This window comes from Vidua macroura, chromosome 17 (genome assembly GCF_024509145.1).
Source record: "Vidua macroura isolate BioBank_ID:100142 chromosome 17, ASM2450914v1, whole genome shotgun sequence".
Classification (NCBI taxonomy): Eukaryota; Metazoa; Chordata; class Aves; order Passeriformes; family Viduidae; genus Vidua; species Vidua macroura.
This window is the reverse complement of record NC_071587.1, coordinates 6,984,267-6,997,509: the sequence shown is the minus strand read 5'-3', so window position 1 is coordinate 6,997,509 and position 13,243 is coordinate 6,984,267. Positions and strand designations below refer to the sequence as shown.

Here is a 13,243-nt window from a genome sequence, read left to right as displayed (position 1 = left end):
GGCAGCGCAGCGCAGCATCGCCCGTGTTCGGCCGCAGGAGCGCCACGGTCCCCAGCGCCCAGCGCTGCCCTCGCCCCGGAGAGCTGGAGCAGACCCGGAGCAGTCCCCGGCCGGGCGATGGAGGGTCCTGGGCAGGAGCCCCACGCCCGACAACTCCGAGGTGGAGCGAGAGGTGAGGGTCCCCCGGGGATTGCAGGGCAGGAGGGCTGGGTGTGGTGATGGGGTGGTGCTGGTCCAGGGGGATCCGCTACTCCCCTGCCTGTGTACAGCGAAATTTTCTCTCAAGGCTGACTTTTAACACTTCCTTATTTGCCCTTGGAGTCTCTTTGGGGCCACGATGTGACGATGTGTTGCAACAGCCTCTTGCTATTTGTTCCTGTTAGCAGTCAATTTTTCCCTCAGTGCCCTGTGGGGAGTCTGACAAAGCCCCTATGGGCTGTTCTTCCTGCTACTCCGAGAGGCTGGACTTCCACAGAGGCTCCATGTTTTGTGCGTGCTATGTACAGTTCAAGTCAGCTGTGGTGTCCTCTATCTTTTCACTGATGATTAACTCCCGAGGAAATGTTGTCCTGTGATGAAAACTTAGTCTTTCACCTTCTGCTTTCAGTTCTGTGGAAAGAGGTTTTGTTTTTTTAGTGTCTTCGTAGCTCAAGTGAACTCTAAGCATGGCACTCTCTTTAGCAGTTGCATAGAAGGGTACAAATGAGACACCAATTTGAAAATCTGTGTGCAAATGTAATAATTTTTTAACTTGATGTCAAATGTTCAAAATATGCTGACTATCAGGTCAATATGCTCATTCATCTTTGTTGGGAGGCATGTTAATTTGGTTGATTTATAATTAAGGAGTGTCTTTTTTTCCTGCTTTTTAAAGGGCATGCACTTCGTTTGGACAGCGTCTTTACAGGAAGAGGCAGAAATAGAACAAATAATGTACCAGGCCAGGCACCTAAGTTAGGGGAAAACCTCCAAGACAGTAATTATACCCCTCTGCATGGGCAAAGAGAAGAGGGGTTTGGTGGTTGGATTTCAAAGGTTCCTCAGTCAAGTAAGAAGAATTCAAGAATCCAAGGTGAACAGGCCAACAGTGAAGCCACAGGATTCTGGACTAAAGAGGAGAATGAGGGGAGGAGAATGAGGTATCAAGGTGGGCAAACACATGAGAGGGGCAGAGGGTCCTGGAATGAGCAAGAAAATGCATTTAGAGGAAGAAGGTGTCAGCTTGGACCAGCCCGTGAGAGGATCAGAGGACCCTGGAATGAGCAAGAAAATGGAGGCAGGGGAAGGAAGTATCAAGGTGGACAAGTTCAAGGAGGAGCTAGAGGGAGAGGGCTGAGGAGTGGTTGGGAAAAGGAAGGTAGCACATGGAGGATGCAGCCTCGGGAGAATCCTCATTTCTACCAGAATGCTACCCCAGGTGGTGCCCACCACAGTGAGCAGCCTCAGCAAGCCAGAAGGATTGGCTATAAATTCCTTGAAAGTCTTCTCAAGAAAGACCCCTCAGAAGTTGTCACCACACTTGCTTCCAGTTCGGGGTTGAAGGAACTTCTTTCCCAGACAACCATGAACCACAATTTCGTTCAGCTCATTTGCCAAGTGCTTCGGAAAGCGTGCAGTTCCCAAATGGACAGACAGAGTGTCCAACACATTCTTGGAGTTGTGAAGGAGTCCAACTTTCTCAAGATCTGTCTGCCACAGTATGTGTCTGACATGGTAACAGAAGTAGTTCCTTCTGTACGCCATGGGTACCCTGAGCATATCAGCAACATCATTTTACTTCTCCAGCACCTGATAAGTACTTTCCCAGCCAGTGCTGTGCAGAAAGTCTCCATTCTCTTGACAGTCTTGACAGCATCCATAGATGCCCTGAAAACTTTTGGTGTGAACATCACAGAAGAGACAGAAAAGAATCTCAATAAAGTCCAGATGCTCATGCAGCATCTGCAGGAGAAGAGACGTGAAGGCACACTGAGGGCTGATAAGTGTACATTTATGCAGCCTCAAGATGGGCAAGAACAAAGCTATCGTTTCATGAGCATTTATCCGACATATGATGAGATACACGGTAATGAGAAACCTTTTCTACGTCCCAATTTAGTTTTTGGAAAATACGAAAGCACCAGTATTTATCTTGACACCCACTTCCGACTTCTGAGAGAAGACTTTGTAAGGCCTTTAAGGGAAGGTATCATGGAGGTTTTGCAGAACCTCCAGGACAGAAATTTGAGAAAGAAAAAATTTGATGATATCAGGATCTACTTTGATGCACGGATTATTGCCCCATCTTGTACCCCAACTGGTATTGCTTACAAGGTCCAGTTTGACACAAAACCACTGCGTTTTGTACAGTGGCAGAATTCTAAACGATTGCTATATGGATCCCTTGTCTGCATGTCCCAAGATCACTTTGAAACATTCCTTTTTGCCACTGTTTCTAATCGTAATGCTGCAGAACTTGTCAACGGGATTGTGGAGCTGTGTTTCGATGCAGAGAACCAACCACTGCTGGGAGAGTTTCAGCCCTCAGACTCTTTCCTCATGGTAGAGACAACTGCCTATTTTGAGGCCTATCGGCATGTGTTAGAAGGGTTGCAGGAAGTGCAGGAAGAAGATATCCCATTCCAGAAGTACATTGTGGAATGTGATGCACAGGTGAAGGAGCCGGCATACCTGACACGGGATACTGCCTACAACCTTGCACCTTTGATGAAGACTTCACGTAAAGAGAAGTGCCCTGATATCTTGAAAAGTGTCTGCATTCTAGATCCCAATGAATGGCTTTCAATGGAAGCTTTGAAATTAGATGAGTCTCAGATTCAGGCACTGAATCTTGCACTCACCAAGGAGCTGGCTATCATTCAAGGACCTCCTGGCACTGGTGAGACATATTTGCTTAAAGGCTCTGTAATTTAAGAAGTTGATTTCCCCATCTAGGGAGATTAACTTCAGAGAAAGCCAGCTGTATTGTCTCCAAAGCTTTAGTCCTGTGGATAATTGATGCTTGAGTCACCCAGTTAAGTGTGAGCTGTGGAGACAGTTAAATATCCTCAAATAGCCACGTCTGATCTTTGCCCACCTAGATGCAAGTAGACACCAACTGCACTGTTGGCTGTGCTTGTATATTGGGGGAAGAAGTTTACAATGGCCTTTGAGAACTTTGTCCTTCTTGCTGTGCAGCACTCTCTTACTTGTCTTCACGGCATGTTAGGGCTTCAGGAACATTCAGCCATGAGCCATTGTGTGAATAAAGTATTACAAGATGAACTGTAATTGTTCTAAATTGTACCGGAATTTAACAAGCACCAGTGCTTGTATTCCAATAGTATGTGGATGTTTCATGTGCAAGCAAATGTCATCTATGATGCCAGTATCAGAGTAGGCTGGGGGATGCAGTGGGAGAGAAAACCCTGTGTCCAGGTCTGGTGTGTTATCCAACATTCTTGCAGACCGTGGCCTTGCTCAGCTACAGGCCAGAATGTCAGTGTCATGCTACTTTGTCTACATTTTGTAAGCTAGTTCCCCCTGAACTGGGGTCAGTTCTCTCCATACTGACCAGATTGGCAGCCTAGAAAGAAGTCTTATATGTATTTTTGATGATTTCTATGTTTCAAAGCACTCATAGAGGGCAGATTACCCTTTTCTGATTCTGAGTTTGTCTTGCAGGGAAGACTTACGTGGGTTTGAAGATTGTTCAGGCTCTCTTGACTAATGATCATGTGTGGCAAAGCACTTACCAGAAGCGTCCCATCCTCATAGTCTGCTACACTAACCATGCACTGGATCAGTTCTTAGAAGGTAAGAGTACCTGCAAGCAGGATGGTGGTATAGTCATAGAATCATAGAATGGTTTGGGTTGGAAACACCTTAGAGATCATCTAGTTCCAACCCACCTGCCGTGGACAGGGATACCTTCCACTAGACCAGGTTGCTCCAAGCTCTGTCCAGCCTGGCCTTGAACACTTCAAGCGATAGTGCATCCACAAATTCTCAAACTTCACTCAGCGCAAACCACTGTAGGATTTGCAGTCAAAGGGTATTTTTCCTACCTCTTGTCCTACTCATGAAAAATGAGCTTGGCCCTTTAGTTCTAATATTTCTTTTTTATTCACAGGAATATTCCCATTTGTATTAGATGGGATAGTGCGTATTGGGGGCAGGAGTACCAGCGCAGCTCTGCACAGATTCAATTTGAAGGACCTGAGGAAGCATGCCAACAGATATGACTTCCTAGATGATGACTTCAGAGACTATGAATATGTATGTGCAGACCTCCTGGGAGGTGCTGGGACTGGGTTGCCTGTGCATTGGAGGAGACAATAAACCTCCCCTCACCTGCCCTTTCACCTTGTTTTACACTGAATTTGGCCTCTTAATTCTTCTGTCAGTTTTTTGTCGTGCTGTTAGTGAACTTTGTTTCTCTGAATGTGACACTGCCTCCTTTCTCTTTGTTTTGAGTAGATAATGAGAGAGATGAAAGAGGCTGAGGAGGGTCTCCATGAAGGAGCGAAGCGGTTGGAGTGCACGACCTACGGAGTTCTGCATGAGCGCTACTTGAAACCGCACATGGCGCCCCAGCACTGGGCCAGCCTGAGAAAGGCTCTGGTAAGAGAGGTCCCTTTCTTCTGAGTCAAGCAATCCCAGTGCATGCTTACCATCCTTTCTGCTAATGGGCCTGAGGTTCCCCTAGCATACATCTTTTTAGATTCATTTGATTACTGGGAAAGTAAGGGAGTGAACAGCAAGCTGTGCCAAATGACAGTAGTCTAGACAGGCAGGGCAAGCACGGGCTTTGAATTTTGCTCCTTTAAACTGCAGAGATTCTAAGTGATCTTTAGCAGCATAAAAATGCAAGTACCCAAAGGACAGCCTCTTAAACTGAAGCGAGGAGGGGTACCCTTTCTGAAGATCTGTGGCTGCTTGGACTTTCTTGTTGTGGAGGGTGTCTTGGGGGAACTTGTCCTAGTTGCAACTGCTGTATGGTGCTGCTTTGGTATCATCCTAAGACTCTGAAGTGCAATAGGCCGGGCTGATTTCACTTTCCCTGTATTAGGAGAACCCTGAGTTGTACTACATTGGTTCACGACACTCACTGATTCTGGAGTGGCTGGGACTTGGTGTATCTGCCTTCAAGCAGAATTCTGCAGAGAATATATGGGCTGAAAATGCAGGTAAAACAAACAAAACAAAAAAAAAGAAACACCAAAAAGACACCCACCCCACACACATTTTCTACAATTGTGTTCACCTAAGCAGTGTATATGTGCCAGAAAAGAGACACTGCTACTTAACAGGCACTGAATGATGTGTGATACTGTGAGGGAATGGAAAGAAGATTAACCCTAATTTCAATGTAGTGATCTGACTGCTGCACTGGCAGAGTGGCTGTGGCTTACTTCATGTGACTGGTGACTCTCACAGGTGGTCAGCAGGAAGAAGAGGAGGAGAGGGAAGATGAAGCAGGAAGAAGAGGTGGTCAGCAGGAAGAAGAGGAGCTTTTGGCGATCCCAGAGATGGCTGACCTGATTGAAGCTGAGAGAGTGATTGAGGATGAAAAGATAGCATACCCTTGGAGGAGGGAGAAGGAAGATGACAGTGCTGTTCATGAACTAGCCTTTGCCATGTTGGCTCTGAAGCTGGACCAGGAAGAAGGAGCAGCTCAGCCATGGCAGGAGACCGCGCAATGGGAGGTAAATGCATGCATTAGCACGACTGTGTAAAGAATAACATGGGGATGCTAACAAAAAAGAATCTTTGTGCTGTAACTGCTTATTGGGCACTGGTTTTTGGGGTTTTTTTTGCAGGTAACTCGTGGCCAAAGGAGAAAAATTATGCAGAAGATGAAGGTTGAACTCCGTAAAGTGAACACAATGACAGAGCTAGAGGCCAATGCCGTTCAGGATGTGTGGCAACTTGACCTGAACTCCCGCTGGAGGCTTTACAGGTGACAAAGCTATTTTGCAGGGCTTGTCAGGCAGGTGTTTCCTAGGATCATTCCAGTTTACCGACTGTGTCAAGCCATGATGTTTCTGTCTGTACCTGTTCAGCTCCTTGTTTGAACATTCTTGTTCTTACCTTCCTTGTACTGCATGGGAAGCAATGCCATGCCCTGCATTTGTACTTGTTCAGGACTAAGTACAGATGGTAATAATCTGTTTCCCAAAAGGCATGGTGGAAGTTTTGAACTGAAGCCACTCAGAAACTGTGGATCACCATCCCATTTTCCTTGCAGTGTGTGATAATGGTGCTTTCTTCCCAGGCTTTGGCTGCAGACTTACCAGGATTTTATTAAAGAGAACATTCGGGAGTATGAAGAGCAGTATCAGGCAGCAGCAAAAAGACTGGAAAAACTGAAGCTGGAGCAAGATCTCCTCATTCTCAGTAACGCCAGAATTGTGGGGATGACAACTACAGGTGCAGAGCAGTTGGGAAGCAAATCAGTATTGTATTGCTTGTAATCATGTTTAAAGAACCGTTTTGCTGAAAGATTAGTATCATGTGTTGCTTCACAGCCTGGGTCAGGCTCTGCATTAGTCTAGAACCTTTTTAATCTGTGACTCCCTTTGCAAATGGGGCTGTTGTGAGAGTTGTTAATTAGTGGCATGAGCAGCTTCTCTGCTGTTCTGCACTCCCCCTCTCTCGAGTAGCATTCTTCTAATGGAACTGCACCACTTGTGACTTAGTAAGGCACAGATAATACCTGTAATTGCTATTCCCACAGCACCTTCTGGAGATGGTAGTCTCAAAGTCATTGTAGTATGTCCCTTTGGAGAGACAATTGAGGCTTATTTATGCATGTAGAACAATGTATTGAGTGTACCTTCTGTCCGAAGAGAGCATTGAAAAAAGGACCAAGTCAGTCATAGGACTAATCCCCACCTGCCTTCCTTAATAATTCTTCATATAGAAGCCATCCCTGGTATGGTGCTGTTTTAAAATTCAAAAAACTGAGTGTTGAAATGGGGAATCTTGAGAAGAACCACAATTTTTCTGAGACAGAGCCTACTCCCCTCTGTGAAAATCTTGCCTTACTGCTTGAATGCAGTTATATCCTAAGGTTTATCTTCTGTCTTTGCTCAGGCGCTGCAAAATACCGAAAGATCTTGCAGTACATAGAGCCGCGAATTGTCATTGTAGAAGAGGCAGCAGAGGTGCTTGAGGCTCACACCATTACTACTCTGAGTAGAGAATGCCAGCACCTCATCCTCATTGGAGATCACCAGCAGGTAACTTCCATGACTAACGTCTCTGTCTGCTGGGTTAATGAACAAGAACTGTCTAACCAAACGCTGTGTGGGAAAATTGCCAAGGCTTCCACAGATACCTCAGGTCCTGTCTCCTGTAGTTTTAGAGTGGAGCTCCTGTGGGACTGGTGTTTTACTTTAACTGATGCAATTTTACATGAGCTTTGATTGTGACTGTATCTAGCTTTGATGTTTAGCACTCCTGCGAGAATCCAGTCTCTGGCCTTTCAGAGGGCAACCAGCCACAGAAAATGAGAGTGAAAAATCCTACTTACACATAGGAAAAGTGCCAAAACCACCTATCCCTTCTCTTTCAGTTGCAGCCTAGTGCAAATGTATATGACCTGGCCAAGAACTTCAACCTTGAAGTCTCTCTCTTTGAACGTCTGATCAAAGTGGATTTCCCCTTTGTCTGTCTGAAGTACCAAGTAAGAAAGAGCTATAAAAAACTTAATGGCATTTGTATTTAGGTTGTTTTAAGTTTGTAATACACTTAAGTTTATATTTCTACATTAAGAGCAGCCTAAAAGAAAAGAATGTACTATCTAACTTCTGAAAAGAGTGGTAGGAGCTGTCAAACTGATACAGAGTTCCAGCATATTTTCAGTTATTTAGTGATACTGTCCACAGCACTGTGGTTCTCATGTTTTTGTGTGAAGAGCACGGTTTATTGTGGCAACTGAAACTTCCACAACTTTGCAGAGTGAGACAGCACAGTTCTTCTCAGGATGCTTCCTGCTAAATTGCTATAGTCATCTATCTTGGTGCCTGTGGAAGTTAATTCTACCACCAGTAGTCATGTATTAAAGGCACATGAAAGAGCTCGTTTAGTAGTTAGGGTGAAATGCTGGCTTTTGTTATCTATAAGGGTGCTTAGATTTGCACTGAAGCCAGCATTATTGTGCAACAACCTTATCAAGAGGTTTTCTTGAAGATGCTCTGCTGCTATCACTCCTGCAGTAGTCAGTGGTGTCAGCAACAGGGTGAGGGAGAGCAGGGATTGGGAAGTGCTCCCTTCTTGTGTCTTATTGGAAAGTCACCCTTGTCTTGTATTCAGCCACTGTCTGTACAGTGGAGCAAAAGAATATTGACAGGGAAATATGATGCTCCTTTCTCAAGACTAATAAAACTGTTTTGTGTTTCAGCACCGCATGCGCCCTGAAATTGCCCAACTTATCAGTCCTCATATATACCAGAAGCTGGAGAACCATCCCTCTGTCCTGGAATATGAGAATATAAAAGTGAGTTTTCAGCAATCCAAGTGGTTGCTTTTGGCCCCCTGTTACAGGCTAAATGAGTTTCTGTAAACTACAGTGATCAAGGATTTCAAATTCTTAGGTCAAATTCAGTTATTGAAATTTATGCCTGAATCAAGGAATTGTGCAATATAGAATTATGTAAGTAATTTGTAGTTCTTCTGGTATTAGTGATGGTGGACAGTGGAAATAGATCCAATACCAATGGCTTAAAAGAACAGTAAAAAATGAAAGGGGGAACAAACGAATTGTAGGATTGTGAAAGCTAGGAAGAAATCTTAAATGAAAGACTTAATGGATAATATTGAAACTCCAACATAAAATAGGTGACAGGATTACTAGAACCCTTTTTCCTTGGTTTCTCCATTTGGGCATTTTACCAATAAACAACATCTGCAAAGGAAATCTATGCCGCTTACAAGTATAAAGTCATCACTTATTATCTAACATGCACAATAAACAGCCATAATTCAGTAAGTTATTAGAGTGCTTGCCTTGGGTATCAGTCAGTGTCAGTCTTTGCTTCTTCCTTAATGGTACTGAGTTTCCATCTTAACACTCACTCCCTATTTTCTGATCTGTATTTCCTCAATGAAATGAGGAAATGAGGCTTCATGTATCTCCATGTTGGTGCTTTTCTTGCATCTTTGAACTATTAGCAATCATCTCTCTGTAATCTTCCCTTGCATATCTTGCATAGCCTTTTTCTGCACCTCGCTCACAGCACTCTGTCACAACTGAACTATTTTCCCAGAAGTCTGAACCAAGCTTACACTTTTACATGGATGGCCTTGGATCTCTGAAACACCAGCCACTGAATACCCTGAGAAAGATTGGAGGGAGTTGCAGCAGTAGCATTACAGAACCTTAGCCTATGTAAATCTGTCTTCATAAAAAAACCCAGTACTAATTAGTTATAAGTTCTTTAACTGGATGAAGGAAGCATTCTGAAAACTAGCATAATGCTGAAGTCAGACAAGAGAAAATTAATAGTGAAGATTTAATTATTAGAATAAGCTATCTGGGAAAGTGGCAGATCCTCTTTTGGTGTCTTGAAATTCAGATCAAGTCTTTGAAGAAGACAATTTAGTTAACTAAATTAGGAACCCAAATAAACCCCCTCCAAAATCCAGCTAATCAAAACCCAACAGAGAAGAAAAATACCACCTAAAAGACACAACAACTTGGGAGACTACAAAATTTTACCCCAATTCTCCTACAAGAATCTATTCTAGAGAATCTTGTGGTTCTATCTGGCCTTAAAACAAACTTGAGATACCAAAAGGCATCAAAATTGAATCTTTCCAGCTAGTACAATAACCAACGTAGGTGATGACTGAATTAAATTCTACTCCACTGGACACTTTGCCATTATGGATACCTTGGAAAACCAGAGATCTATTTGATCTACAAAAGCTGTTCTTTCCTGTTAAAATCAGTCTCTGGGTTTTGGCAGGCAGAAAAATAATTTCTTACAGGTAGAATAATTCCAGTTAATAGGTAAAACATAAAAGCTCCTACAAACTCAGGGCAAATAGAGGTTTTGAACAGGTGAGCAGTCAACTCTACACATCATGAGTTGGTGACTACTGGAGTCCTAGCATTCCTAGTTTTTTCTGTTGAAGAAGAAATCTTCCTTGCTGCTTTGTTTTTATTGCAGCAACAGAGGAGGCATATTTTAGGCAAGTGCTCAGCCCTGTGCACTGGTAACTTAGTATCTTTTTCTCACAGGGCCAAAACAAGACATTGTTCGCACCATGAGTATGGTTTGAGAAGTTACACTTCATGTTTTCTTTGCTATAACCTGGAAATGTACAGTAAAAACATCTCTGGAAAGATAGGGAATAAAATCAGAAACTGATTTCACATTAGGATACTAAAATATTACCAATAAGCTGAAATGGGAATTTGATTAATAACCTATGGAAATCTAAGAGGAAATTACCTAAGTACACAGTAACTGCATACTGTAGTCAGCTCCTAAAAAGTCCTCCTGTCAGTGGATAATCAGGAGCATGGAAACAGGCTGGAGTGACAGAAACTAGAATTCTCTCTCTGACATCCTTCCTCTTGTTTCAGGGTGTCTCAACTAATGTCTTCTTTGTGGAACATGAGGTTCCTGAACAAGAGATCCAGGAAGGGAAAAGCCACCAGAACCCACATGAGGCCCACTTTGTAGTGGAGCTGTGCAAATACTTCTTGTGTCAGGGCTATGAACCTTCTCAGATCACCATTCTCACTACTTACACTGGACAGTTCTTCTGTCTGCGTAAGCTCATGCCAGCGAAGATCTTTGAAGGTGTGAAGGTTCATGTGGTAGATAAATACCAGGGAGAGGAGAATGATATTATTCTGCTGTCATTGGTGCGGAGCAACAAAGAGGGGAGACCTGGGTTCTTGCAGATCCCTAATCGGATATGTGTGGCATTATCCAGAGCTAAGAAAGGCCTCTATTGTATTGGAAACATGAGAATGCTTGGCAAGGTTCCTCTCTGGAGCAAGATCATTGAAACCCTTGAGAAGAACGGTCACATTGGCCAGTCATTGGAGCTTTGCTGTCAAAATCACCCTGGAACCAAGACAAAGGTATCTACAGGTGAAGACTTCAACAGCGTCCCGGAGGGAGGCTGTACTCTTCCCTGTGAGTTTAGGTTGAATTGTGGGCATGCTTGCACAAGGGCATGTCACCCATATGACCCGGAGCACAAAGAGTACCAGTGCCTGAAGCCTTGTCAAAAGGTACTTTGTGCAGATGGGCACCACTGCCCAAAGTCATGTTATGAACCCTGTGGAAAATGTATGGTGCAGGTAGAGAGAAGGATTTCTAAGTGTGGCCACATACAGATGGTGGCATGCCATATTCCAGCATGGGAATTAGAGTGCCAAGAACCTTGCCAGAAGAAGTTAAACTGTGGACACGCATGCAAGAGTTCCTGTGGGAAGAAATGCACAATGTGGTGTTCTGAAAATGTTACTGCCACACTGAAATGTGGCCACAAGAAGGAAGTTTCTTGCTGGATGACTAGGATGAGGAGGATGATGACTGGTGAGTACAGTGTGGAATGTGAGAGTAAGTGTTCTGTCACACTGGCATGTGGTCATGTATGTTCAGGTTCCTGTCATGCTTGCTTTGGAGGAAGATTTCATAAGGCATGTGCCAACCCATGCAAGCGTGTCTTGATCTGTTCCCACAAGTGTCAAGAGCCTTGTACTACAGAATGTCCTCCTTGTCAGAAGGAATGTCAGAACTATTGTATTCACAGCAAGTGCAAAAAGAAATGTTGGGAAAGCTGTGTTCCTTGTGCTGAGCCATGTGAGTGGCAGTGCCAGCACTACCAGTGTACCAAACTTTGCTCTGAGCCGTGCAACAGGCCTCGCTGCAACGTTCCCTGTGCTAAGATGCTTCGCTGTGGTCATCCCTGTGTTGGATTTTGTGGAGAGCCCTGCCCAAAGAAGTGCCTTGTTTGTGACCATGAGGAACTCACTCAGATCTTTTTTGGCTTTGAGGATGACCCAGATGCTCGATTTGTACAGCTTGAAGACTGTGGCCATGTCTTCGAGTCGGTAGGCCTTGACCACTATATGGATGAAGATGATGATGTCGTCAAGCTGAAGGTATGCCCTTTGTGTCAGACACCCATCAGAAAGAATCTGAGATATGGCAGCAGTGTGAAAAGGCAGGTGGAGGAGATAGAACGGGTGAAAAAGAAAATCCAAGGCCCGACAGAGGAAATTCAGTCTAACAGACGGAGACTGCAGGCTGCACTGGCGCGGGATGTTTTTCTGAAGCATAATCTACCGTCTAAGTATGCCATGCTGGAAAATAAACTAAAATCTTCTGCTCTCTCAGCAAAGTGTATCGGATTAATTGAGAACCTGCTTAATTTCTACAAACGTGTAGCAGAACTAACTAATTCTATGAACAAAATTGATGAGAATGAAAAGCAGGGGCTGATAAAGAGGCTGGCAGAAGTGCAGAAATGGTTGGATAGGCAGCGTGTCAGTTTTACAGGACAGGAGCTCACTGACCTGCAGTCTGAGATCCAGAGACTGACTTATTTGCTGAGCCTCTTGGCAAGGTGCAAAGCAAGTAGGGTGATGTCCACAGACATTGCAGCAGAGATTAACAGTGCACGTGAGATCCTGGAAGGGACAAAGAAATTCACAGAGGAGGATGAGGCTGCAGTGAATGCTCACCTGAAGAAGATCAATGCTAGCTTGCCTGCAGCAGGGCTGGGGATTTCTGAGGCTGAGAGGGTGCAGATTGTCAGTGCTATTGGCTGTCCCCGTGGCCACTGGTTCAAGTGCAAAAATGGCCATATCTATGTAATTGGGGAGTGTGGGGGGGCAATGCAGAGGAGTACGTGCCCTGAGTGCCATGAAGTCATCGGCGGAACAAACCACACTCTGGAGAGCAGCAACAGCCTGGCCCCGGAGATGGACGGGGCAACCCACGCGGCCTGGTCCGATGTGGCCAACAACATGCTCAACTTCGAGGACCTCCGCCGGCTGATGTAGAGTGGTGTGAGCCTCGCTGCTTACCACAGACACGCACACAGGGGCACAGCCCCGCTGCTTTCCCCGTTTGCTTGCTCACTAATAAAGTGTGTATCACAGCGAACTGGGCTGTGCTGTCTCTGGGTGGGGCTGTCTCTGGGTGGGGCTGTCTGTGGGTGGGGCTGTCTCTGGGCGGGGCTGTCTGTGGGTGGGGCTGTCTCTGGGTGGGGCTGTCTCTGGGTGGGGCTG

The 13,243-nt window shown here is 44.9% G+C and overlaps 1 protein-coding gene across 1 annotated transcript; it reads left to right on the top strand.

Annotated features, from left to right (window-relative positions):
• Positions 1–53: 53 nt before the first annotated feature.
• ZNFX1 (zinc finger NFX1-type containing 1) lies at positions 54–13,118 on the top strand. Its single transcript, XM_053992846.1, has 13 exons — positions 54–172; positions 875–2,878; positions 3,664–3,795; positions 4,112–4,257; positions 4,459–4,602; positions 5,051–5,168; positions 5,419–5,687; positions 5,802–5,941; positions 6,257–6,411; positions 7,078–7,223; positions 7,559–7,669; positions 8,387–8,482; positions 10,577–13,118. Exons 1-13 carry the CDS (start codon positions 118–120, stop codon positions 13,013–13,015), a joined length of 5,955 nt encoding a protein of 1,984 aa, XP_053848821.1. The 5' UTR covers positions 54–117; the 3' UTR covers positions 13,016–13,118.
• Positions 13,119–13,243: the final 125 nt, after the last annotated feature.